This window comes from Geotrypetes seraphini, chromosome 13 (assembly GCF_902459505.1).
Source record: "Geotrypetes seraphini chromosome 13, aGeoSer1.1, whole genome shotgun sequence".
NCBI lineage: Eukaryota > Metazoa > Chordata > Amphibia > Gymnophiona > Dermophiidae > Geotrypetes > Geotrypetes seraphini.
Window position 1 is genome coordinate 75,803,198 of NC_047096.1, and position 26,631 is coordinate 75,829,828.

At 43.1% G+C, this 26,631-nt stretch overlaps 1 protein-coding gene across 5 annotated transcripts in view; it reads right to left on the reverse strand.

The window, feature by feature from the left end:
- The window catches only part of PHOSPHO1 (phosphoethanolamine/phosphocholine phosphatase 1), a 65,761-nt gene that overhangs the window by 9,523 nt on the left and 29,607 nt on the right, over positions 1-26,631 (reverse strand). The window contains exon 1 of one of the 5 annotated variants that reach the window (XR_004536714.1): positions 12,037-12,143. The exons of 1 other annotated variant lie outside the window; for it this stretch is intronic. Coding sequence is in view for 1 of the 4 variants with exons in the window: in XM_033917425.1 (XP_033773316.1) it covers positions 11,950-11,985 (36 nt within the window). In the remaining 3 variants the exon portion in view is untranslated. Of the gene's footprint in view, positions 1-3,840; positions 3,965-11,949; positions 12,144-26,631 lie in introns of those variants that run through there. 3 more of the 5 variants (XM_033917427.1, XM_033917425.1, XM_033917429.1) reach the window with 3 other exon arrangements.

Here is a 26,631-nt window from a genome sequence, read left to right on the forward strand (position 1 = left end):
GTGTGAAACAAAACTTTTTGATATTTGTCCTGGGCCTCAGTTTCAGTCCATGACCCCTTGTCCAAGTCACATTTGACAATATGAATAACAATGATTCTTGCTCTATTTTGTCGAATCCTTTTATTATTTTGAAAGTCTCTATCATATCCCCTCGCAGCCTTCTCTTCTCGAGGGTGAACAATCCCAGTTTTCCGAGGCGTTCATTGTAGCTCAAATTCTCGATGCCTTTTACTAGCTTCGTGGCTCGCCTCTGCTCCCTCTCCAACAGGGTTATATCCTTCTTCAGGTAGGGAGACCAATGTTGGATACAGTACTCCAAGTGTGGTCTGACCATTGCTCTGTAAAGCGGCATTATGACATCCGCTGATCTACTCGTGATTCCCTTCTTTATCATGCCCAACATCCTGTTTGCTGCCGCTGCACATTGAGCCGACAGCTTCAGGGTCTTGTCTATCAGTACCCCCAGATCCCTTTCTTGCTCGCTCTTTCCCAATGCTGCACCTAACATTTTGTATTCATGTTCCTTGTTTTTCTTACCCAGGTGCATCACTCCAGCATTTACTTAGTTGTTTGGCATGACTGCAGACAAGGGTCTGATCAGGTGTTGAGTACAGACATGGTTTTAATTCTGTCTTGTATGGTATTCATTGATTTACACAGATAAGAGTGCATTGCACTTAGGGCATACAGATGCCCTCAGTGCATTGCACTTAGGGCATACAGATGCCCTCGCTCAAAGAGCGACCAAGATGATAAAGGGGATGGAACTCCTCTCGTATGAGTAAAGACTAAAACGATTAGGGCTCTTCAGCTTGGAAAAGAGATGGCTGAGGGGGGATACGATTGAAGGCTACAAGATCCTGAGTGGAGTAGAACGGGTACAAGTAGATCGATTTTTTACTCCGTCAAAAATTACAAAGACTAGGGGACACTCAAAGTTATAGGAAAATACTTTTAAAATCAATAGGAGGAAATATTTTTTCACTCGGAGACTAGTTAAGCTCTGGCATGCATTGCCAGAGGTTGTGGTAAGAGTGGATAGCTCAGCTAGTTTTAAGAAAGGTTTGGACAATTTCCTGAAGGAAAAAATCCATAGTCTGTTATTGAGAAAGACATAGGGGAAGCCCTGGATTGGTAGCATGGAATGTTGCTACTCCTTGGGTTTTGGCCAGGTACTAGGGTCCTGGATTGGCCACCGTGAGAACGGGCTACTGGGCTTGATGGACCATTGTTCTGACCCAGTAAGGCTATTCTTATGTTTTTATATCGCTCCTGGTAAAGATGACTGGGAGGGAGGGAGGGGTGTGGGTGGGGTCTAAAGAATGTGATATTTCTGATGTCAATAGAAAGATTGCAATCAAGTGTACAACAACAATAAAACTAATAAAAAATATTGGAGAACAGTCTGGTACACACTTATTTTCTTAAGGTTGAAAGAATGTAGATAAAAATGAGGAACCCCACTTATTATATTAATGGTGATTTGTTGCATACAAGCTTTGTTAAATATAACACAAAGATGGATGATGAATAATGAACTGCAAAATAAAAGACAAAAGCTGCAGTAGTGATCTCTCCCCCCCCCCCCTGTAAAAGCACCAAAGCCCATTCAGTTCCTTTGAGCTTTGGTGCATTTGCAGTGGACTTTGTAAAAGGGGTCCTAAATGTGAAAAAACACAATGTGCAAAAAGAAAAAAAAAAGATGTAAAATGCTATTTATTTATTTAAGTCACTAAGATCTAAAACAAATAAAAACAGTGAATTTGATTCAGGGCCTCATGAACCCCTACTCTAACCCTGCTAATCTCAAAGACTAAAGGGGAAATTTTTAAAACCAGCGCCTAAACTTAGGCGTTGATAGGGGTCCTGCTTGCAGCTAAGTTAATTGAAAGATGCTGTTAAAAATGGCAAGGTTTAAGTGCCTACCGATATCTATATATGAAGTGCCGGAATCACATCTAGGTAGCTGCTTTAGGTCGTGGAACGCCACAGTAGGCATTGCCAATGCCAGAAATGGTGTTAGGTGGGCTAAAGCAGATATCTAGTTGCAATTCACGCCAAGATAGGTGGTTGAAGTGTAGACCTGGGCTATATTTCAGCTACCTATCTATGCCACTGTGGGATCTTAAAGCCAGCCCGCAGCTGCCATAAGCTGATCGTAGCAGGGGATTTTATCCCCGATTAGCTGAGCCTATGGGAGGGGCCTTAGGCAGCTGGGCCAATCGGAGCTTTACGCTCCTCCCCGGTGCATCCCAGGATGAACTGAGAAGAGGAAGGCCTGCCATTTTGAAAAGGTGGGCCTGCCAGCAGGAGGGAGGGGGCATCCCTCCTGCTGGTTTTTCATTTCAGGTATGGGGTTGTAGGGGGGAGGGGGTTGGAGGTTCAGGGGGCTTTGAGGTAGGATATCAGGGGTGTCAGTCAGGAGGGAGTGGGCATCCTTCCTACCAATTTCAGGGGCGGGTGTCAGGTAGAAGGGAGTGGGAATCCCTCCTGCCGATTGGGGAGGGGGGTGCTCTTGTCCACCACAGCCGACTCAACTGATCACGAAAGAGGAATTCCCCCCTGCCCCACCCCCCAATCAGCTAAGCCTTCAGGACTCCCCAAAGCCACAGCTTCGGGGAGTCTTGCCAACTAAGTTGATCGGGGATAAATTCCCCTGCTGCAATCATCTTACGCAGCTGCGGGCTGGCGTTAGATTCCCACTGCGACATCGATAGGTGGCTGAAATGTAGGCCAGGGTTTTCCGGGCCTACACTTCAGCCACCTATCTTAGCTGAATCAGGTGCGATTCTGTAACCAGCGCTGTAGCGTGACGGACAAGCTTTGAAGGTGGCCGCCGGCATGGGCGCTGGTTACAGAATCCAGGGTGTTACTATTCCCTGTAACATCTGCTTGAAACTAAATGATTCCCTTTTTGAAAGAGTTACATTGAGAGGAGGAATATGCAACCGAAGGAGAAAAGACACTTTGTCAATAGTTTTGTTACTATGTCGCATTTCATCCTCGGACTAAGATTTTGGCTTGGCCTACTGGTGAATGCCAGTACCAGGCACTGGTCCCAAACCAATCAATTACCATTCATGTATAGGAACGCTCTTACACAGTCACATACTAGGGAGCCACCTAGGCAAACTAATAAAACCCTGTCTGGTTTTAAAAAATTTTAATGTTATAAGCAATTTAAAGTTCTCAACAAGACATAGGAAAAACAAACACTGGTTTAAAGCAAGAAATAAGGAAACCGCATGACTGGAATACTCGCAATTCAGCAGCATATGCAGGATCACGCCGTGAGCAAGCGCATTCCCTTGGTGCTCCGATCTCCTCCACGGTTTTCAGCATCACCTCTATGCTGACGACACCAGAAATTTCTACAGAAATCCAGGCCCAAGTCTCAGCCGCCTGTCCAACATCGCTACCACCACTTAAAACTGAACATGGCCAATCTTTCCACCTAAACCCACTTCTCCTCTTTCTGTGGACAACCTTCTCATCCTCTCCGTCGCCTCACTCGCAACCTCTCTTTCTCTCTGCATAAATACAACAGACCGCCCATACCTGTCGCTTCTGTCACTTCTTTCTCTGTAATATCACCAAAATCAGACCCTTCCTGTCTGAGCACAAACTCCTTATCCACACTCTTATCACCTCTCGCCTAGATTATGGCAACTTGCTTTTCACAGGTCTTCCACTAAACCATCTCTCACCTCCGTTACAAATTCTGCTGCACAACTTATATTCAGCCAGTGTTGTTATGCTCACATTACTCTTCTCCTCAAGTCACTTCATTGGCTCCATATCCACTTCCGCATACAATTCAAACTCCTCTTATTGACATACCGTACAAGTGCATTCACTCTGCAGCTCCTCAGTATCTTTCCTCTCTTCTCTCTCCTTATATAACTTCCCCAGAACTCCATTCGTCTCTTATCTGTACCCTTTTCCTCTACTGCCAACTCCAGACTCTGTCCCTTCTGTCTTGCTGCGCCAAATGCCTGGAACAGATTGCCTGAGTCAGTACGTCAAGCTTTGTCTCTTACAAGAGTTCAAAACTAGGCTCAAAGCCCACTTTTTTGAGGCTGCTTTTAACTCCTTACTCCCACTCGTTTGTAAAGGACCCACGTCTGTTTCATCATTCCCTCTGTGTGAAATCCCCTAACCCCTATTTGTCTGTTTTAATTAGATTGTAAGCTCTATCGAGTAGGGATTGTCTTACTTGTTTTACATCTGGAAGCACTATTTAAATTAGCAGTAATAGCAGCAGCAAAGCAATGGGAGAATTAACATCCACCAGAGTAACAAGAATTTTTGGAGATAAATGTAGGGGCCCTTTGACTAAGCTGTGTTAGGCACTAATGCAGCTTACAAAGGAAAGGGGAAGGGTTTGGGACTTCTATACAGTACTCCCCTGAAATTCACGGGGGTTCCGTTCTAGGAACCCCTGCAAATTTTGAAAAACCGCAAATGCGGTTTTTCGCCTGTCAAAAGGCAGGAGAGGGCAGCTGGAGTGCCGGCAGGTGAAGAAAATCACTCGCGGTCTCCTCCGATTCGCCTCTTCCTGTAGTAAAGTTTGGCTACACCAATCCGGAGCTGCTGTGACACGCAGCTCCTGATTGGCGTAGCCCAACTTTACTACAGGAAGAGGCGGTCGGAGCAGACCGCGAATGAGCGAGTCTGCGATTCGCGAACTGCGAGTTCACAGGGGGAACACTGTTACTGCCTTTTTTGTCGTTTACAATCACATTCAAAGCGCTTAATGTATTTCAAGCACTTTCCCCCATCTGTCCCGGTGGGCTCACAATCTATTGTCCCCGAGGCAGTGGAGGATGAAGTGACTTGTCCAGAGTCACCAGGAGGAACAGTGCGGGGTCGAACCCGCACCTTCAGGGTACTGAGGCTGTAGCACTAACCAGTACGCCACACTCTCCTGTGGGCATACCACAGGATGCACTCGGCCGTATTATAGCATTTTTGAAACCTTGATTGTCTCCTTCAGTGCCCACTGCTTTCATACAATCTAGTAACCAATCAAACTGGAATCTCTCAATATATGTCTATAAATGGTAATTTCGAGATTGGGCAAACGATCTTCTGTCCCTATTGCCACCCTAAAACAAGAGATTAGACAACGAGTGTGAGGTAAGAAACTCTCCTGGAGGAAGGGTTCCCCAACCCTGTCCAACCCAGTCAATTTTCCCGATAGCCTAATGAATATGCATGAGAGAGAGTTACATATAATGGAGGTGACACGCATGCAAATCTGCTCCATGCATATTCATTAGGGCTAGCCTGAAAACCCGACTGGCCTGGTGGTCCTCCAGGACAGGGTTGGGGACCACTGCTCTATTATGCAAGAAAATGTCTCCTTCAGAGAACCAGTCAGAACAGGGTCTAATGAGAAGGACTCGGCCTTGCATTGGCCTAATTTCCTTTCCACACTACACAAAGGCTTCACTTCCAAAATCTAAATTTATCCTGATCACCCTCACCTTTCTTACACCCCAGTGTTTACATCTGATTCTGAATAAAACACCATCATCCATAGATCCCTCCTCCTGAGATTTACTGTTAACCCAACCTATGGTATTTCTAAGCTGAACAAGGGCTCTTATTTTTTTTTTTTTTTGGGGGGGGGGGGGAGGAACCATACCAAACTAGGTTGAGGTTAACCTACCAGTTCTAAACTTGATGCCTATGTAAATTACCATAATAGCTCAAAAAGGCATCGAGATCTATCACCCTCATTACATAACTGTTCAGAGATAATTCATTTCTTTGCTACCGTGATCTTATTCCTATAAATTCATAAAATGCTCCTGAAACAGAGTTAGGGACCCTCCTGAAAATGAATTTTCTTGCAGTGTCTCTTCAATCGATGGCCCTGCCTTTTCCCAAAAAAAACCAACAACCAAAACCCAAAACTTGGATTAAACCAATCAGGTTGATGCTTTCCAACAATTATCTTTACAGACTGCTTAGAAACCTTCTTATTGGCAACATTTTAATACTATTTTCTATTTCCAAAGCCTGGAAATCAATTAGTTGTAAATCAAAATCTCAATGAGTTTTCTTCCTGTCACTTCACACCACATTATAATTCTAGAGTCCATACTCTCAATAAGCCTCTTATTGCATAAAAGCCAACCAGTTACTATCATGTGGTCCAACTAAGGATGAGCGAGCCAGCCCAGCCCCTAGTCCTAATTTTCTGTTTCAGCATGTTTGAGGATCCCTGAGCCAGCAGCAGGAGATGCATTTTATCTGATGATCTCTCTTGCAGCCATGGTGTCAAAATCTTGCCATTCTTATTCCAACACTGATCTTGTGTCAACGGGAGATGACGCTGGATCATACGTGTCTTTAGCTACCAGCCCAGGGATCACAGAAAGAAAAGCAGAGGGCAGAAGAGGCGAGCACTGGATTGGGCATCGATTTTAGCTCTCGTAGGCCTGATGTAATGCACGAGATTGGAGTGGGAAAGGGGAGACGAGCCATTTGTTTTTCACTTGCCACCCCTTACTTGTCATCTCTGGGACATAGGTTACGCTGATGAGATTACTATTGCAATTCCAAAAGATTCATCACTCTCTCAATCAATGCTATTCCTTGCAAGAAGAAAGAAATAGAGACAAGTATATATTTGAATGGAATTTTGTACTCTATTAATCCTACTATATCCTGCTGGTGCGGTGTTCTGCCGTTGGCACTTCTCCTTTTAATTATGTAACAAGAGGTTGTATATTCATGCAATGTTTAATTTTTTGGGCAAATCTTGATGGGTGGATTATTGTCCACAATGATCCTGTTGTAAGTGCTTGTATAACAGAAGAAGGAAATGTGTTTTTTGCAGAAACAATTGATGCTTCAGGAAATGATAATACAACAGAATACTTACAGAAAGTAACAACAAAAGCTATCATGAAATGTGAACAAAAATTCAAATGTCTAGTACGCAGTTTAGTCACAGACAATGCTGCAAATGTATCCAAGATGAGAAGAAATTTAGAAGCGCGTGAAGAGAATACCAAGCTAATAACATATGGTTGCAGTGTTCATTTGCTGCACCTCCTACCCAAAGACTTCAGTGTCCCAGAAATAAAGACTTTTGTAACAATCATTTTGCTGCAGCAACTCTGAAAAAGGATAGGTGGAACTACGCTAACGCCCCCCACAAGATGTTGGATGGAACTCTGTAGTGGACTGTTTTGAGCAGTGCATCAAGAACTGGCCTAGTCGGAAGACATCTGGTTGTAAATATTAAGATTATATCAGCAAGAATGAATCTGTAGAAAACCACAATTTTAATCAATTTCGCCCTGGTCTCAAGAGTTTCTGAGAGGCTCCTGAGAAAATTAAGAGAGTCATGGGATAGGAGGCAATGTTGAATTGTGGATTAAGAACTATTATTGAACAGAAAACAGAGGGTAGGGTTGAATGGTCATTTGTCTCTGGTGAAGGGTAAATAGTAGTGTGCCACAGGTATCTGTGCTGGGACCAGTGCAATTTAACTTTTATAAATGATCTAGAAACTGGAGCTACAAACTGCTGTTTTTAATCATTACTTATTTTCAATTCAAACACTTAGGGCTCCTTTTACAAAGCTGCATTAGCATTTTTAGCACGCGCTAACCCTGCTCTATGCGTCAAAACCTAACGCCAGTTCAATGGTGGCTAAACACACAGCTTTGTAAAAGGAGCCCTTATTGAGAGAAGCAAACATTTAAATATTCAATTTTCACCAAACCTATGTTTGCTATACCTTTGAATTGGGATAAGACCACAAAGCACTAAAACATAAAAAAATTAAACAAAGCCTTAAAAGCGCCAAAAGCAGGCAACAAAGCTACCACAGAATACTGCCTTTAGTGGAGTCCCAAAATATGATCATTGGCTTGACAATAATCACCAGGAAAAAAAAAAAAAGAACAGAGTAAAAAAGAACTCCACTATGGGCCTGTTTTACAAAGCCACGTGGCAACAGCCCCGAAGCCCTTTAAGGGGTCCTTTTATTAAGGCGTGGTAGGGGTTTAACATGCGTTAAACCACCTACCGCGCTAGTCGCTAACGCCTCCATTGACGAGGCATTAGTTTTTTGGCTTGCCACGGGGGTTAGCGAGTGATGAAATGTCCAACGTGCTAACCCCCATAGCGCGTGATGAAATGTCCGACGCGCTAACCCCCATAAAAGGAGCCCTAAATCTCTATGGGCTTCAGGGCCGTTACCGCGCAGCAGCTGCTAGCACGGATTTGTAAAACAGGCTCTATGTGGAGAAAAAAAAACATCCCGTTCTAAAAAAAACAAACAAACAGATACTGGTGCACATAGCTAAACTAGTTGTAGTCCTTCCCAAAATGAAAGAAAAATATTCAAAATTATTTAAACTGCAGTTCCAAATTACATCTCATTAAGCATATCCCCACTTTCCAAAAAAAACCAAATCAAAACAAGGATGATAGAACATTGTCTTTGTATACCCAATACCAGAGGATTTGGTAAGAGCGGATAGCGTAGCTAGTTTTAAGAAAGGTTTGGACAAGTTCCTGGAGGAAAAGTCCATAATCTGTTATTGAGAAAGACATGGGGGAAGCCTCTGCTTGCCCTGTATCAGTAGCATGGAATGTTGCTACTTCTTGGGTTTTGACCAGGTACTAGTGACCTGGATTGGCCACCGTGAGAACGGGCTACTGGACATGATGGACCATTGGTCTGACCCAGTAAGGCTATTCTTATGTTCTTAATAATAAAGTTGACGCTCCAATGGCGCAGTGTTGCTTGAAATATGGACATAAATTTCAAGAGTTGAGTTGCATGGTTAGTAACCAGTTGTCTGGCAATATGAGAGGCAGTGACATTAAAAAAAAATCTCTCAGGCAGCAAAAGCAACAATGTGGGACCTTGTGGAGTAAATGTGGCGATTGAATGGTAAGCATTTTTCTAATTTGCTGCGTTGGACCTATAAAGTTTGGATGAATGTTGATTGGATGTTATCCACTTTGGAACAAATGACTTAGCCAGCAATATAACACTTGCAGCGCAGAAAGCTTTTTAGGAGTTTGAGGGAGGGGGAGGTGCCAAGGGACACTTCCAAAACACCTCACCTTCACTTGCAAAGCCACACAGAAACAGTTCACAGCACACACACACACCAGTGGTCCATCCTGCCCAGCGGTCCGCTCATGTGGCGGCCCCCAGGTCAAAGACCAGTGCTCCAAATGAGTCCAGTCTCACCAGTTTAGCAGGAACTTATCCAACTTTGTCTTGAATCCCTGGAGGGCGCTTTCCCCTATGACTGTCTCCGGAAGAGCGTTCCAGTTTTCTCCCACTCTCTGGGTGAAGAAGAACTTCCTTATGTTTGTACGGAATCTATCCCCTTTTAACTTTAGAGAGTGCTCTCTCATTCTCTCTACCTTGGAGAGGGTGAACAACCTGTATTTATCTACTAAGTCTATTCCCTTCAATATCTTGAACATTTCGATCAAGTCCCCTCTCAGTCTCCTCTTTTCAAAGGAGAAGAGGCTCAGTTTCTCAAATATCCACCCCAACCCCCCCCCCCCATACTCAAACCAATACAAATGCCTACAATCATACACCCCCCCTTTACTCTTTCCACCAAATACTGGTTAGTTTGTAATTGGTTTTGACTTTGTTTTAGTTTGATTATGTAGATCACAGGTGTCAAAGTCGGTCCTCGAGGGCCGTAATCCAGTCGGGTTTTCAGGATTTCTCCAATGAATATGCTTGAGATCTATTAGCATACAATGAAAGCAAGTGCATGCAAATAGATCTCATGCATAATCATTGGGGAAATTTTGAAAACTCGACTGGATTGCGGCCCTCGAGGACTGACTTTGACACCCCTGATGTAGATATACGAGTCTTAAGGTTTTATTTTATGCTACATTCCCACTTAACACAACTTTTGATTCTTACAATGGATTGTAAACGGTAATTAAAATTGCAGACACATCCATCTACACCAGGGATCTCAAAGTCCCTCCTTGAGGGCCGCAATCTAGTCGGGTTTTCAGGATTTCCCCAATGAATATGCATTGAAAGCAGTGCAGGCACAGAGATGCATATTCTTTGGGGAAATCCTGAAAACCCGACTGGATTGCGGCCCTCAAGGAGGGATTTTGAGACCCCTGATCTACACACTCACCTAGTTTAATAGTTTATTTAAATTTTGATTAAACGCTTATCCAAAGGTACAAAGCGTTGTACATAGTAATTTAAAATAGCAGGGAGACAAACATTTTAAATAATGAGACATACATCAACTAAACAAACATTCTTATGGCCTGAAATCACCATCATTTTTACACTTCCACTGAGCCTCCCAATTCCTCACACCCAACATACACAAACCCAGCTCACATACAATACACTCCCCTAAACGTCTGCCACAGGCCCTATCCACATTACTCCTTCCTTAGATCTATGCTGGAAAACACTGGCAACACCAGAGATCTGTCTGATTTACGAATTACAAACGCCTGACTTAATTACGTGCCAACATGCCCCTCTTCCTCCCTCTATTCTCTGTCCCAAGTTTTTGCTCCCCTCCTATGGGTGTGTACTGGCCATCTCTCTCCTCCTGCTGCCGTTCAGCCGCACTTGTTTCTCTTTGGAAAACTGTGGGCAGCAGCCAGTGGCTTCACAATGAAGGCTTCCGGGCCAGCCACATGTAGAAGCTACTGCCTGTTGCTTTGCGAAGAGAAACACATGCAGCTGGAAGAGGGAAGCAGCCAGTACACAGGTACATACCCTTGGGAGGGAGGTACAAACTTGGGTCAGAGAATGGAGGGAAGCCGGGGAGCATGAACTTGGGATATAGGATGGAGTGAGGAAAAGAGAAGCTGTGGTGAGGAGGGAATAGAAAGGTAGAATTGTTCAGCTTGGGTGTCTGAGTGAACGAAAGAGGAGAATTGTTGGGCATAGAGAGAGAGAGAGAATTATTGGACACAGTGGTGGGAGAGGAGTGAGGCATAGGGAGGAGAGAGATGAACATAAGCCGTGCCTCTGCTGAGTCAGACCAGAGGTTCATCATGCCCAGCCGTCCGTTCATGTGGTGGCCCATCAGGTCCAGGAGAAATGTTGGATGTGGTGGTGGAGAGGTGATGGATGGAAAGGGAAGCAAGAGGGGCCTGAAGGAGATGGAGAAAGTGGGAAGAATAGTAGTTTCAGACTTTGGGAGGAAAAAAGAAAGCTTCCCACTGCTCTGTGCTTCTGGATCAGCCGCGGGCAGAGTGTATAAATGTATACCTCCTATCTTTTATTTCTATTTATTTTGAGGACTGTTTTTTTAATGTGTACAGGAAAAGAAATACACACAGATTCTGACATACAAATTCAGCTTAAGAACAGTTTTTAAAAACGGATCTCATTATTAACCCGGGGACTGCCTGTAGATCATGTGGGGGGGGGGGGGGAGGGGAAGCTATTTGACACTTTGTTCTTTTTAAATATGGTGCAAGATAATAATAATAATTTTATTCTTATATACCGCCATACCAGAAAAGTTCTAGGCGGTTCACAACAAGGTGAGCTAATACATAGGATCCAGATAAAATACAAATGAGAATAATGGACTTAAAACCAGATAAAGACAGAAAGCATTTACAATCGAATGGCAGGGAAAGAAGTCCAATCCATCAAGTGGAATCTAAGGACCTCGATTGACAAAATGAAGCAGAATGCATTAAGAGATGATCAGAAGGCAGCAAATGGTATCCCCCCCCCCCCCCCCAACTTTTACTTCTGCAGAATTACAGTGCCTGATGCAGCAGCCCCACCCCGGACTCCTGAAGCCCCTCTGACAGCTGCAGCCCCGATCATGCAACAAAGCCCCCCCTCCAACTCCAAGGCAAAGCAGCCCGACCAATGCAAGTGAGCGACTTCCCGAGCGGGTCCAAATAGCAAAAGAGGGGGGGGGGAACGACTGAGGTGACCTTAGGCTGAGGACACTGCGAGCAGCTCTTGCCCATCGCTGGACGGGGAGGGACACGTGGAGGGAGGCCGCCGCCGCACGCACTGACCTGTCCGGCTCGTCTCCGCAGCCGCTCGCACCCCCGGATCCTCGTCCCCGCTCCCCCGTTTTCCTCGCGCTCCCCTCTTTAAAAAGCCAGTGCGGCGCCGGCTGCGGGGGTCCCGCCCCTCGCTGACGTCACAAGGAACGCGGTCAAGGGGAGCGGCTCTGGCCGTGGCGAAATTCGGGCGGGCACGCGCTCTGGGGCTGCTGAGCCGGCGGCGGCATCTGCGTCGCCTTGTTGCATCAGCCGGTGCCCATCAGTCTGTCACTTGAGCTCCCTCTAGCGCCTGCTCCAGCCTAGGCTTCTTTCTGCACCATCTTTAGATGAATCCCCAGCACTGGACCTCATTGAACTACACACAACACTTGCCATGACGTCTATACGACAGCCCTTTTAGCTACACAGGCAGCAAAAATTGACACTACCATTTCCAATCTACTGATCAAATCAATAGACATAAAAGAATTCCGAAAAGAAATCAAAACTCATCTCTTCAAAAAACACTTTCCATCATCTTAACCTCAACATAGCACTAGAAAATATACACACGACCACCCCACCATAACTATACCTAAACATTGTACAACTCACTTCATCAACCTACTATTTATCTACTATGTGCTCTAAATTTCTCCTGGAAACGTCCAGACTAACAATTGTAACTTGATACATTCCTGATTCTATGTACTGTAATATTCCTGAAATTGTCCAGTCTCCTAATTTGTAATCCGCTTAGAACCGCAAGGCACAAGCGGAATAGAAATCTGTAATGTAATGTCTGGGTGGGATGTCTTGGGGTTTTTCTTCCACGGAGAGAGCCTGATTCCCTCTTAGATCATGCTCTTGAGTTCTTTTTCCTTTGCTGACTAAAAAAGAAAGGAATGTGTAAATGCCCTTTTTCTCCTTAGGTAGAGGAATGGGGGGGGGGGGGCTCTTGAACTGGGTGCTGCACCACAAAATTTACTCTTGGCATGCAGCTAAATATATCAAGAGTATACCACACTTCTTGACTTTGGTGGTTCATACCCACTAGTGCACACTATGGATGCCCTTAGGGATTTCTGACTGGTTAGATAATCTAATCTAATCTAAACCTTAGGTTTGTATACCGCATCATCTCTACATTCGTAAAGCTCGACACGGTTAACAAGAATTAGGGTAGAACACAAATAAGAATAATAACTAATAATAATAACTTTATTTTTGTATACCGCAATACCACAAACAGTTCAGAGCGGTTTACAATGTAAGAGAGACTTGTACATACACAGCGAAGATACAATGCCAGGGAATGTAATATGCAGTTGAGCGCAGTTTACAATGCAGGGGGACTGTACATTATTCAGCATGGGTGTTTATTACAGCGAAGAACAATGCAGATTTTACGATGGCAAGAGCCTGTACATTTAACAGCGGAGATATTTATTCTGTGAAAATACAGTGCGAGCAACTTAAGAACAAGATATGATGCAAAGAGACTGTATAATGCGGTTTGAAGTGGATTTACTATGCAAGGAGAGGTGGTAGAGTTTGGTTATTTGGAGGGGAGGGGTTCGAGAAAAATATCAAAGAGGTAAGATTTGAGAGATTTCCTGAAGGAAGAGTACGATGGGGCAGATGAGATGAGGGTGGTCAGGCAATCTGTCCATCTGCCAGCTTGGAATGAGAGAGTTCTATTAAGGAATCTTTTACCAGCTCCAGAGAGAAAGAAGAGAGGGATTCAAATTAGAGCAAAGGCAAAGAAAGAGAGGCCAGTACAGGGAGAGGGAAATTAGGAAGAAAAGGGAGGAAGCCTTGGCGGCAGAAGGAGAGTGCATAGGTGGTGGGTAGCAGGGAAAGAGGGAGACTGCTGAAGAATATACTGAGTCAGACCACAGGTCCATCTAGCCCAGTATCCCGTCTTCACAGAGGCCAATCCAAGTCACAAGTACCTGACAAAAAACCAAATAGTAGCAGCATTCCAGGCCCCTGATCCAGGGCAAGAAGTGGCTTCCTCCATGTTTGTCTCAACAGCAGACTATGGACTTTTCCTCCAGGAACTTGTCCAAACCTTTGTTTAAAACCAGCTACATTAACCGCTCTTACCACATCCTCTGGCAACGCGTTCCAGACTGACTGAAAAAAATATTTCCTCCTATTGGTTTTAAAAGTATTTCCCTGTAACTTCGAGTGTCTCCCCTAATCTTTGTAAATCTTGATGCTGTAAAAAAAAAAAAAAAATCGATCCACTTGTACCCGTTCCACACCACTCAGGATTTTGTAGACTTTAATCGTATCTCCCCCCCCCCCTCAGCCGTCTCTTTTCCCAAGCTGAAGAGCCCTAACCTCTTTAGTCTTTCCTCATAGGGCCGGAGAATGGAGCACAAGAGTAGTGGGCAGAAAGCAATTAAATGGCCACATTTATACACTATACTGTACGTACACACTCCCAACGCACACCTCGGACAGCGTTAGATCACCAAGGGGTAAAAGGAGCACTCGGGGAGGACAAAGGCCTGGTGCAGAGATTGAATGAATTTGCTTTGGTGTTTACTGAAGAGGATGCCAGAAATGCTACTTCAAGGCAATGATAGATACTGGAAGGTATAAAACACCCTCCAGAGTACTGAAAGAACCTACAAATTAAATTGAAGAACTACTGTTAGGAATCTTTAACCTATCACCTATCTACTGGAAAAGATACTATCAAGATAAGAACATAATCTCTTTGTCTGCCACGCTAAGCTTAAGAACGAGTTACATTTTTAAAGCTGTTCTTAAGTCGGATTTGAAAGTAACTCAGAACTTGTACATTTTAAGATTCTTACTGCTTACCTCTGCTCCCAGCTGACAAAAGAGCCACCTATCCCTACGGATTCAGCATGCACAACCACACACTGTTCTTATTGTGCCCATGCATCATTCCTGAATCTGCTACAGGAGACGTGTAGGAAGGAGTCTTTGCCACTAGAAATATGCTCAGTGAAATCAAATGAAGCCACAACCGCGTTCTTAAGTAGCAACATTCCGGAGCAGAGATTGTGATGTCATAATGCCTCATTCCACCAATGCCTAAGAGCCAACTTCATCAGTGATGTCACAATGGCTTGATTATTTCTAGATACTACTAAGAAATTGGCTAGAACACCTTAAACCTGAGGAGAGAAGTCTGACAAAACAATTATTCAATGGGAGAAAACAGGATTTAAAGTAGCGGACATCAGTATGAGCCCATCATGGATAGCGTAAACCTCTGGCTCAGGCAAAATCTCAAAGGTGACCAGCACCAGACATCAGTCTACATGAGAGTTGCCTCATACATCATATAGTCCATAACAAATTCATCACCTGTGAAAATAATGATACTCCCAAATGAAAAATTCCAGACTTAGCACTCAGGAAAAAGGGGAATGAAGGCATACAAACAACATACATCCCCTAAAGACTAAACCAACACAAAAATAAATAAAGTGGATTGTGTGGGGTGGGAATGAAAGAGAAAATTGGTAGAATAAATTAATGAATTAATCACACATGATTTTGAGTTTTGATAAATAAATACATTAACATTTATAAATTAACTAGTCTTATAGCCCGTTACATTAACGGGTGCTAGAATATGTGTGTGTGTGTCTCTCTATTTCTTTCTCTCTCTCTCTCTCCTTAGCCGCTTTCTTTCTTTTTTTTTCCTTGGCTGTCCATCACCACCCCTTGCCTGCTCCCCCTGTCCATTCTCCCTTCCTTTTACCTCCCCTGTGTCCACCACCACCCCTTCACAGCTCTCCTTATGCAGCAGCAGCCCTTCTCCCTTTGTTTTACCTCCCCCCTGTCCAGCAGCACCTTCCTTCTCCCCCTGTCCAACATTAGGCCCTCCGTTCCTTTTTCTTCACACACACCCTATCCATCAGCACCTCTTTCCTTCTCCCCCTGTCCAGCAGTAGGCGTCCCTTCCTTTTTCTCCCACCCTCCTCCTTCTTATCCCTATGAAACACTTACCTTGCTCTGCCTCTGATCAGAGGCTCCCGACAGCTGCCCAGTTGCACCGATTGGAAAAGTTCCCTCTGCGGCATCCCGCACCCCTCCTGACGCGACTCCCGCTGTCTTTCTTTCTGTCTGTCTCTGTCCCTGGCCCCCTTTGTCTGTTTGTCTTTCTGTATATCTCCCTGCCCCTGTGTCTTTCTTCTTTTCTTTCTGTCTCCCTTCCTCCCTCTGTCTGTCTGTCCGAAGCAGCATTCCCTCCACCCTCCATTTCCCTCCCCCCACACCAGTTCCCTGTGCACCTGCCCCTGTGTCTTTCTTCTTGTCTTTCTATCTCCCTTCCTCCCTCTGTCTGTCCAAAGCAGCATCCCCTCCCCCTCCATTTCCCTGCCACCACACCAGTTCCCTGTGCACCTTCCCTTGTTTTTCTGACTCCCTTCCTCCAGTTCCCTGTGCTGCAGCATTAGCGTTTCCTCTACCCCCTTTATCTTCCCACAGTCGCGACTACAAACGCGTCATGATTATGTGGAAGACCTGTGAGAAGCAAATTGCAATAATCTAGGTGAGCGGTGATAAGGGTATGGATAAGGATTTTGGTAGTGTGCTCAGAGAGGACGAGTTGGATTTTTGTGATATTATTTTTCAGCGCGTGTGCTTTACTGTTTTTCCTGCACCTTTTTTGTGATTCATGACGTGGTGGGTGTACTAGAGGAGCACCGAAGGATCCGTGGACTGGCAGATGAAGCCGTGTGGATACCCCTGACGCAGCAAGAACTGGCGAAACGGGAGATTCCCCGTTGGGTTGAGACATATCTGATGGATGCGACATATCTGATGGACTTTGGCAGCTAAGTGGTTTTTTTGGCCTAATGCTAGGATTTCGGATCACTGTGCCTTTGGGCCCTGTTGCCACATTTTTTTCACGTGTGGGGTTATGTACCCCTGGTGCTTTTGAACATTGACTTTGCAAGCTATTACAGTGCTTTCTTCACCCTACCGGTTTGTTTGTGTAGGAGTGTATGTGAAGTGGAGTTTTTTGCCAAATGAAGCTGAACTGAGGCTTTTCTCCTCCACTTCTTTTTTTGTTTTTTCTGTTTGATTGCGTGTTTCTCCTGCTGTGGATGGTTGGGTGTATGTATGTTTAAGCCTTGTAGCGTTGCTGAGCAGGTTCGTTTGTTCTGTGTGGGGTTGTGTTTGAGATATTTATGAGATTTAAATCGCCCTTCTTTCCTTACTTTACATAATTTACAGGAAAAGAACTCCCAGGGATGGGATGGGAAAATGAGTTCCCGCGGGGACGGGGGAAAATTTGTCCCCGTGTCATTCTCTACTCCCTATCCATTTCTGCATACAGTTCAAATTCCTCTTATTGACTTACAAATGCAGTCACTCTGCATCTCCTCAATATCTCTCCTCTCTTATCCCTCTATTCCTCCCCGGGAACTCTGCTCATCAGGCAAGTCTCTCGTAGCTGTACCCTTCTCCTCTACTGCCAACTCCAGACTATGTTCCTTCTCTCTTGCTGAGCCATATGCCTGAGTCAGTGTGTCAAGCTCCGTCCCTGGCAGTATTCATATCCAGGCTAAAAGCCCACTTTTTGAGGTTGCTTTTAACCCCTAGCCCCCATTCGCTTGTAAAGCACCCGTGCCTGAGAAACTCCCTGACATCCTACTTGTCCGTTTGATTAGATTGTAAGCTCTACTGAGCAGGGACTGTCTCTTGAATGGTTTAACGTACAGCTATAGAATATTAAGCAGTAGTAATAGTATCTGGCATCATTTATTGTGCAAATAACTGAACATATAGACAAACATGCTCTGGTTTAGAATCACTTTGATTATGCTCAATTAAATACCTTCAGTTAATACAAAACATAGCTGTCATATTGATTTATGGAGCCAAAATGCTTGACTATGTTACCCCACTTTTGTTCGCCAAACAACGGCTCCTAGTTAAGTATCAGATTTACTTCAAACTTCTCACATTGGCACTATACAACTTGCTACATTTTCTGTCTCTGTTAAATTGTTCCATATTCCCCATCTTGCTCATTGTGATAATTGAATACTAAGCAAAATAAATCTTGTAGGGATGACCCAAAGGATAGGAATGAATAATCGAAAAGAGGGACTCAAAAGTATACACCAAAACCAATGGGCAAAGAAACAGCACAATGGGCCTCACAGAATGGGATAGTAGAGTTCACTTTATTCAGAGACCCTACACAGGCCGTGTTTTGGCACAAACTGCATGCACCAGGGGTCCAGACCTCTTTATTCCTTCAATCAGACAAGTTCAGTGAACTCTCAGAAAAAAATTCTCAATGGGAACTGATAAAAAAAGTCCGGTAAAACCCAGTTAGCACTATAAAGTGTTATCACCCACTTTTCTGAGAGTTCACTGAACTTGTCTGATTGAAGGAATAAAGAGGATTGGACCCCTGATGCAGTTTGTGCCGAAACACGATCCTTGTCAGGCCTTTAAATAAAGAGAACTCTACTATCCCATTCTGTGAGGCCCTTTGTGCTGTCTCTTTGCTCAAAGGATAGGAAGTCAGGTATAACAAGGCATCCTTTATTGATGACAAGCAGATCACCTGGCATTGCCCGGATATAAATTCCCTTGAGGAACATTCATTTGAGGGTTAACATCACACAAATTTTCAGTTTTCACTTTTTGTTTAGGCTTCACCACACCACACCACATCAAAGCTGCACTTCCTTATATACATCATTCATGAAGCTGGCACCTTTCCTCCTCTCTGCCCCCCCTACCTCTTCCCATTCCTCCCCTCCACGTGCCTGTCCCCCCCTTCCCTTCCCTCATACCTCTAGTTGAAGTTGTTCGAGACATTGCTTGGATATAAATTCCCTTGGGTTTTGGTTTACATTCACTTGAGGATTAACATCACACAAATTTTCAATTTTCACTTTCTGTTTAGGCTTCACCACACCACAGCTGCACTTCCTTATATACTGCTGACTGTGACATCATTCTGACTGTGTGACATCATTCCCCAAGCTTCAAACCATTGGTTCATCTATATATTTAAAATTATATGTATCTGTGTGTGTGTGACCCCCTTCCTACCCCCACAGTATTTTTCCCCAGATAGTAAGTAATATGTATACCAAGTTTGGTTGAAATCTGTCTATGCGTTTCAGAGTTATGATGGAACATACATACATCCAATTTTATATATATATATATATATAGATAGATAAAGCAAAAAATAGGACATAAAATTCTAAAGGACTCAACACGGTCTGTATTTTGATATGACTACCTGCATCAGCAGACCATAGACTAAAAGAAACTTATAGTCATAAAATGGCAGATGTAGATTAAAATACAAAGTGATCCTAAAGTTTTAAGGGTTAGGAAAAACTTTTTAAAAATTGAATAAAGCTAAGACAAAACTTACTGGTTTTGGAGATTATGAGAGTATCTGTATGAATGATGTAAAGTTAATATCTGATGAAGTTTTGCGAATAATGTATCTAGAATTTTAGATGTAGTCCTAGAATCTGATTTCAAATTAAATCATCATATGAGACTGCTTTCTAAAAAATTATTTTTCTGTCTTCGACAACTGAGAGCTATAAGATCTATCTTGTCACAATCTAGTTTTTGAGTACTTTGTCGATCAATATTGCTTCCATATTTGGAGTACTGGAATTCTGTTACTGTGGAGCCCAAAAAGGTTCTTACTAAATTACAGTTGTTTCAAAGTACAGTTGTTAAGACTAATCTTTTCGGCTAGAAAATTTGAAAGGGTTTCACCACTCTCACGTAAATTGCACTGGCTTCTGATTAAATACAGGTTTAAGTTTAAGGTATCTTGTCTAGTACATAAGGATTTACATAGTAATGCTCCAAAATAATTAACATCTGTAGTTTTAAACTTCAGTTTCCAACAGTTTTTAGAGTAATTAGGAAGAGTTATCTGGTAGGTACCATCATTTTCTTATCAGGCTGTTCGGAAATGGAACAGTCTTCCATTACAAAGAAAAATCTTAGATTCTTATATTATTTTTTGTAAAGTCTTAAAGACCTACTTTTTGACAAATTTTACTCTTGATTTTAACTTTTTGTGTAATAATTTTTTAAGTATATTTTCTTTTGTAATCCGCTCTGAATCTGAATTGAAAAGCAGCAGAATATAAGATTACTGATTAGATTAGATTACAACTGATGGCAAAATAGCTACTAATTTAAGGATAGTCTTACAACAATTAAGAAGAGACGCCAAACCCTTGGGTTGTTGGGTTTTTTTTCTATTTGAGCAAGGACCCATTCAAGTTTGGCATCTCTTCTTAATTGCAAGACTCTCCTTAAGTGATTTTGTCATCACTTATAATTTAAAACTTTAGGATTGCTTTGCATTTTAATCTATTATCTATCATTTTATGACTATAAGTTTCTTTTAGTCTATGGACTTCTGATGTAGGCAGTCATATTGAAATACAGCCCATGTTGAGTCCTTTAGAATCTTATGTCCAATTTTTTGCTTTATTTTCAATAAATGATGCCTTGTTATACCTGGCTTCCTTTCCTTTTGGTCATTCCTATGGGACTTACTTGTATTTTGCTTTGTTGAGCTATAGGGCATTCATTCTCCCTTGTTCATGGTCAGTGAATACTAACTTGTTTTGTGATTCCCCTCTTTTATGGATATGACCTCTCGCTCCACAGCTTTTGCTTGCATTGGTAAAAATTCAACAGGGAAAAGGCAAAGAGGCCCTGTGCGGAATCTTCCATAAAGAAAGGTGTAAGCTGTTAAGACAAGGCTGTTCTCCCAAGCTTTTAACTTTCTGCTTCAAGTGGAATTCCAGCTCTCCCGGAGATTTACCATTGATTGATTCTTTGGATTATGGATTCCTGAGGAAGGGACGTGCTCCCGAAACCAGGCTTGGTTGAACCCGGTTCTGTGGCGTCATTGAGCAGAAGCTTTCAGTGTATTGTCCACGATGACACCCAGATCATTTTCTTGAGCGCTGACCCCCAAGGTGGATCCTAGCATCCGGTAACTATGATTTGGATTATTCTTTCCAATGAGCATCACTTTGCAGTTGTCCAAATTTCATTTGCCATTTGGATGCCCCCGTCTTCCAATTTCCTAAGGTCTTCTTGCAGTTTTTCACAGTCCACATGCGTTTTAACAACTTTGAATAGTTTAGTGTCATCTGCAAATTTAATCACTTCACTCGTAGTTCCAATTTTCGGATAATTTGTAAATAAGTTAAATAGACCGGTCTCAGTACAGATCCCTGTGGCACACCACTGTTTACCCTCCTCCATTGAGAAAAATGGCTATTTAACCCTTTTTCTGTCCGATAACCAATTCCTAGTTCACAATTGAACATTGTCTCCTATTCCATGACTTTTTAATTTTCTCAGGAGCTTCTCATGAGGAACTTTGTCAAAAGCTTTCTGGAAATCTAGATACACTACATCAACTGGCTCACCTTTATCCACAAATTTATTCACACCTTCAAAGAAGTCAAGCAGATGATGAGGCAAGACCTCCCTTGACTGAACCAATGCTGACTCTGTCTTATTAAATCATGTTTGTCTACATGTTCCACAATTTTATTTTTATAATTGTTTCTACTATTTTGCTCGGCAGCAAGGTAAGGCTTACCAGTCTGTAATTCCCCAGATCTCCCCTGGAACCCTTTTAAAAAATTGTCGTAACATTGGCCACCCTCCAATCTTCAGGTCCTACAGACGATGTTAGCAACAGGTTACAGATCAGCAATTTCATGTGTGAGTTCTTTCAGTACCCTGAGATGTATACCATCCAGTCCAGGCGATTTATCGGTCTTTAACTTGTCAATTTGACTTAGTATGTCTTCCAGGTTCACTGAGATTTCTTTCAATTCCTCTGCCATTTCTGGTTCAGGAAGATTTCTTACATCTTTTTCCATAAAGACCGAAGGTAGTTACTAAACCTCAATAAATAAACGTGGGTGTCTTTTAAGTATGGTGTTACATGATTAAATCACCAGGCACCAATAATAAGTTTGGTGACCTCAACAGCCCCCCTCCCCAATGCTAGCCCCCACCATATTCAAAATTACTCAGTTATGTACAGGTGAAATGGAATGTAGAGAGGTGTTATGTGATCATATTTTCTTAAATGACCTAGCAGTCTAATTGCTGTATTTTGTAATAATACATAAACCACCCACCATTTACAAAATAAGGGAAGAGCTCTCCTGAAGTAATGGAGGGGGATGAATCTTTGGGTGGGAATATATGATTGGTATAAAATCCCAGGCCCTGTTTGACTTTGACTCCACTGTACTGCAGAATAAGGGGAAGAATCTTGGGATCTGATACACTGACTAAATTCTAGAAGGGATCAAAACTTAGCCATAGTGGCATAAGGGGAAAAGAAGTGGTGAGCAGTAACAAGCTCCTGATGCTTCTGCATTTGCTTTAAGATGTCAGTTGGATCAAGAAACCAGTCCATTACACTGCTATTACAATTTGGAATAATGTACCTGTTTACATTAGGACGGATCTCAATTACTTAAAGGATTTGCAAAAATTCCAAAACTTTTTTGTATGGCTTGTAACGTTCATGTTATGAGGATATTTCAATTATTGTTTTTTGTATTTATTGAGTGTTTTTGTATTTTCCTGTAGATTTTATGGCCTCTTTGTATAGGACGCCATTCTCAGCAGCCGCCTAAACGGACAGACGACTAACCACCCCGATTCTCTAACCGGTGTCCATGTCATAGGTGCTGGTTAGAGAGTCACGTTGCTGCTGAGCTGATGATGGCAAGGGAATCTCTGCCCCGATCAGCTCAGCGGCCGCGGCAGGAAACCCTCCAGAAGTCAAATTGCTATATTTTGTAATGATTAAGTACGTACATTTAACCAGTATATTTTTAAAACTGTTTCATGGTAGTCCTATTATTAAGGTTCAATGTGAGGATTTTGAGTTTACTTCATGTTTAATTGTGTTCATTTTACTATCTCTTTTGTTATATGGGGTTTAACTTTGTCCTGGGGACATGGTTTGGCCATTGCATGTGTTCAGTGGGATGGTATTAACTGTATACCATGTTACTTTGTGTGACGGCACGGTTATCTACCAATAAATAATTATACACCTACTGACTCCTTACTTTCAGTTGCCTGGCAATTTACTTTAGCCTCTGAAATAAAAAGCCAAGGAACTCTTTATGAAAAATATAGATCCAAAATGAACAAGATGAAAGATCTCTTATGACATGTAGCTATTATAACACTAATGTATTGATAAGCTCCTGTGAGCCATAACACCTCATGCTCAGTGAAGTTGGGCTTATGCCCACGCTCCTCTGGCTGCTCCTCCATAGTCACAGAGGGGATGCAAAGAACGGGAGTTGTGATGCATTTTATATATGCCCCTCCCCTTCCTTGCCTTTAGGGTGGATCCAGAAATTAGAAGGTCGCGAACCAATCCCGTTGCAGAGAACAGGTGACCCAGCCCCACAAGAAAGGAGACAGGAGGACAGCGAAGAATATTTCTGAATAGAAGGTGAAGGCTAAACGCTGGCAAAGGCTGCGAGAGGAGCTTGGAAAACACAATGGGAAATAAGTTACCTTAAAATGCTCTCTCCTTTTAAAAGTCATTTGTCGGTGCGCGTTTATCTTGTGCGTATTAGGTGGTGTACCAATAAGTTTGATAGTCCTATTCTGTACCATATGTATTCAGCCAATGGAGTATCCTGGAAATCCAATGAAAATGGAATTTCTGTAATCCAATCTGCTCAGGACCAAGGCTTGAAACAACTTATGCAAAGATGACTTCTTTGGTGCATGTACCTGGAGCATGAGCCAGTTAGAGGATGCGTACAAGCATGTGAATCAATGTCATGGTGATTGGCATTTTAGCCAAATCACTGTTGAAGAGGGACTGTTTCTTCAGACACTGGAAACTGTGGAGTCAAACTGTGTACGTGCACAAACACACACTATGACATGAGCTAAAACATAGATTTGAATGTACTAAGCTGGACCTTCTGAGGCTATGTGGTTAATCTGGCTCTCCTCGCCATCCTGTACTGTAGCTGCTTTGAGGGCCTTGGCTTGGGCCTTAGCAGTGACCTCCTTTTCTTGCTGCGGTATTTATAGAGCAGCATCTGGTTCAGCCTCTTTACATGCTTCCTCACCTTCTACTCTGATTATTTTGTGCTTCAAGGCATTGGCAACCTCTTGTTTACTGAAAGCAGTGTGTTCCCTGGCACCTGTTTCAGCACATGCTCTGTCTAGCAGCTGCTGCACCTGTACTTGAACCTGAGATGGAGTTGCTGTTGAGCGGAGGAAGCCTGCACTGGTGAATGTTTACTTGCTGGGAAATTGTGTTCAGACTTGGGGGTTGTGACAGTGTCTACGTTCCATCACTTAGGGCAGTAGTTCCCAACCCTGTCCTGGAGGACCACCAGGCCAATCGGGTTTTCAGGCTAGCCCTAATGAATATGCATGGAGCAGATTTGCATGCCTGCTACGTCCATTAAATGCAAATCTCTCTCATGCATATTTATTAGGGCTAGCCTGAAAACCCGAGTGGCCTGGTGGTCCTCCAGGACAGGGTTGGGAACCACTGACTTAGGAAAATCCAAAGCTTGGGAAAAGGATGAAGGTGGTGACTAGAACCTAAAAATTTCTTCCAGCCCCCATAAAGACTGGCATAAGAAGTATGAACTGCAAACTATGTCCCTTTAGAGCAGTGGTTCCCAACCTTGTCTTAGAGGACCCCCAGGCCAGTCAGGTTTTCAGGATAGCCCTAATGAATTTGCATGGAGCAGATTTGCGTGCCTGGCACCTCCATTATATCCAGATCTCTCTCATGCATGTTCATTACAGCTATCCTGAAAACCCGACTGGCCTGGGGGTCCTCACGTCAAGACATCTTTTCTGTGGTTGCCTCTCATCTATCTATCCCAATGATTTTGAACTACCCATAGTGTCCTATGTATATATCTTGCCTTGCTCGGCTATCTATTGAGATATTTCATTGCATTGTACAAGTCTGCATTAGCATCATATCTATGTTTTATTTGAATGCTGTAATGTAGCCCCATTTGTATCGTGCATTGTACAGTAGAATCTGTTATCTGGCACCCACAGGGATTAGTGGATACTGGATAACTGTTTTTCTGCCTGAGAGTGTGTTAGAAACCTTTTTTAACACACTCTCAATTCCACCTCCCCCCCCCCCCCCCCCCCCACCGCCTCCGTCCCAAAGCACAAGCGCAGCAGTAGTCCTGAGCCACAAAGCCCTCCTCACTCCCTCCTTCCTTCTCTCCCATCCTTACCCGATCAGCCCTCCTCCTCCTCCTCCCTCCTTCCCTCCCTGAAGCCCCAAAGTGGCAGAAGCAGGCGGTGGTTCAGAGTTGCAAACTCCCTCACTCCCTCCTTCCTTCTCTCCCTTCCTTACCCGATCAGCAGAAGGCAGCCTCAAAACAGGCTGCTCGCGGCCAGCCCTGGCAGAGCCTTTCCTCTGATGCATCGGAAGCGACCCGTCAGAGGAAAGGCCCTGTATCATATCTGTTATTTGAATTTTCATCCACGCTGCCTATTATGGTATCATTCAGATTCTGCTGACATATTTCTGTTACACAGTTTAGAGTGCTGTTAAATGCTTACCTTTCTGATATTATATCAAGTTATTCCTAATACTAGGTTTTAATTTGCCATCTCAAGATTCATTTACACTTATATTTGGCCATTTTATTACCTGCTATACACTACCTTGGGTAAATCTCTTCATAAAAGCATTTAATATTTCTCAATAAATACATACATATACAAGAGATTTCAAAACAAGATTAAGCAGCTTGGATTCTAGAGTATACATACCTCACGGAAATAGAAACATTAAAGAAACTTTTAACTTTTATCTGGTGAGGGAGCAAAGGCTAGTAAGGAGAATATAAATATATGTTTTAACCGAGATGTACCAAAGTGTGGTTATTTTTAGCATAATTAGGGCTTCCTTCTTTATGATCTGTAATCTTCCTGCTTTTCCATCTGTATTTTTCCACATTTATTTTTAACCAGAAACAGATGTGCTATTCTTCCTTTAGTTACTTTGGAAAGTTAATTTGGACTGGTTCATTCTGCTATTTTGAGAGTGTTTTTGGCTCAGGGCTCTCTGGATGCAATAACCAATAAAACCAATGGACAATGACTTACCTTCACTCATGCTGCCATCAATTAAATGAGCCCGTTCAGAAGTTAACTAGGAAATCCAGTCCTAGCACTGATCACCACCAACATTAGGTCAAAGAAAAATAGAGCAAAAGCAAGAGAGGCATGGAACGAATGTTGGTGGGGAGTAGAAGGCAAAGGTGGAAGAGAGATGACTAGGGAAGAAGAAAGGCCGGGATTGCGAGAGAAACAAAGGAGACGCAGAAGAAAGATGAGGAACAGAGTTCAAATTGGACAGAGCGACTTGGTTATTCCCACTAACACTCGTCAGACACAGATTAATACTCGGGCATCAAGCCTGAAGTTCAACTATCTTATCAATACAGAAGAAGGTAAGCATGCTGATTGAAAGTTGTGTGTGTTTGGGGGGGGGGGTGTAATATTCAGCTTCAACCTTTTACTGATTTTCTTTACCTTTATCTATCTTTTCAC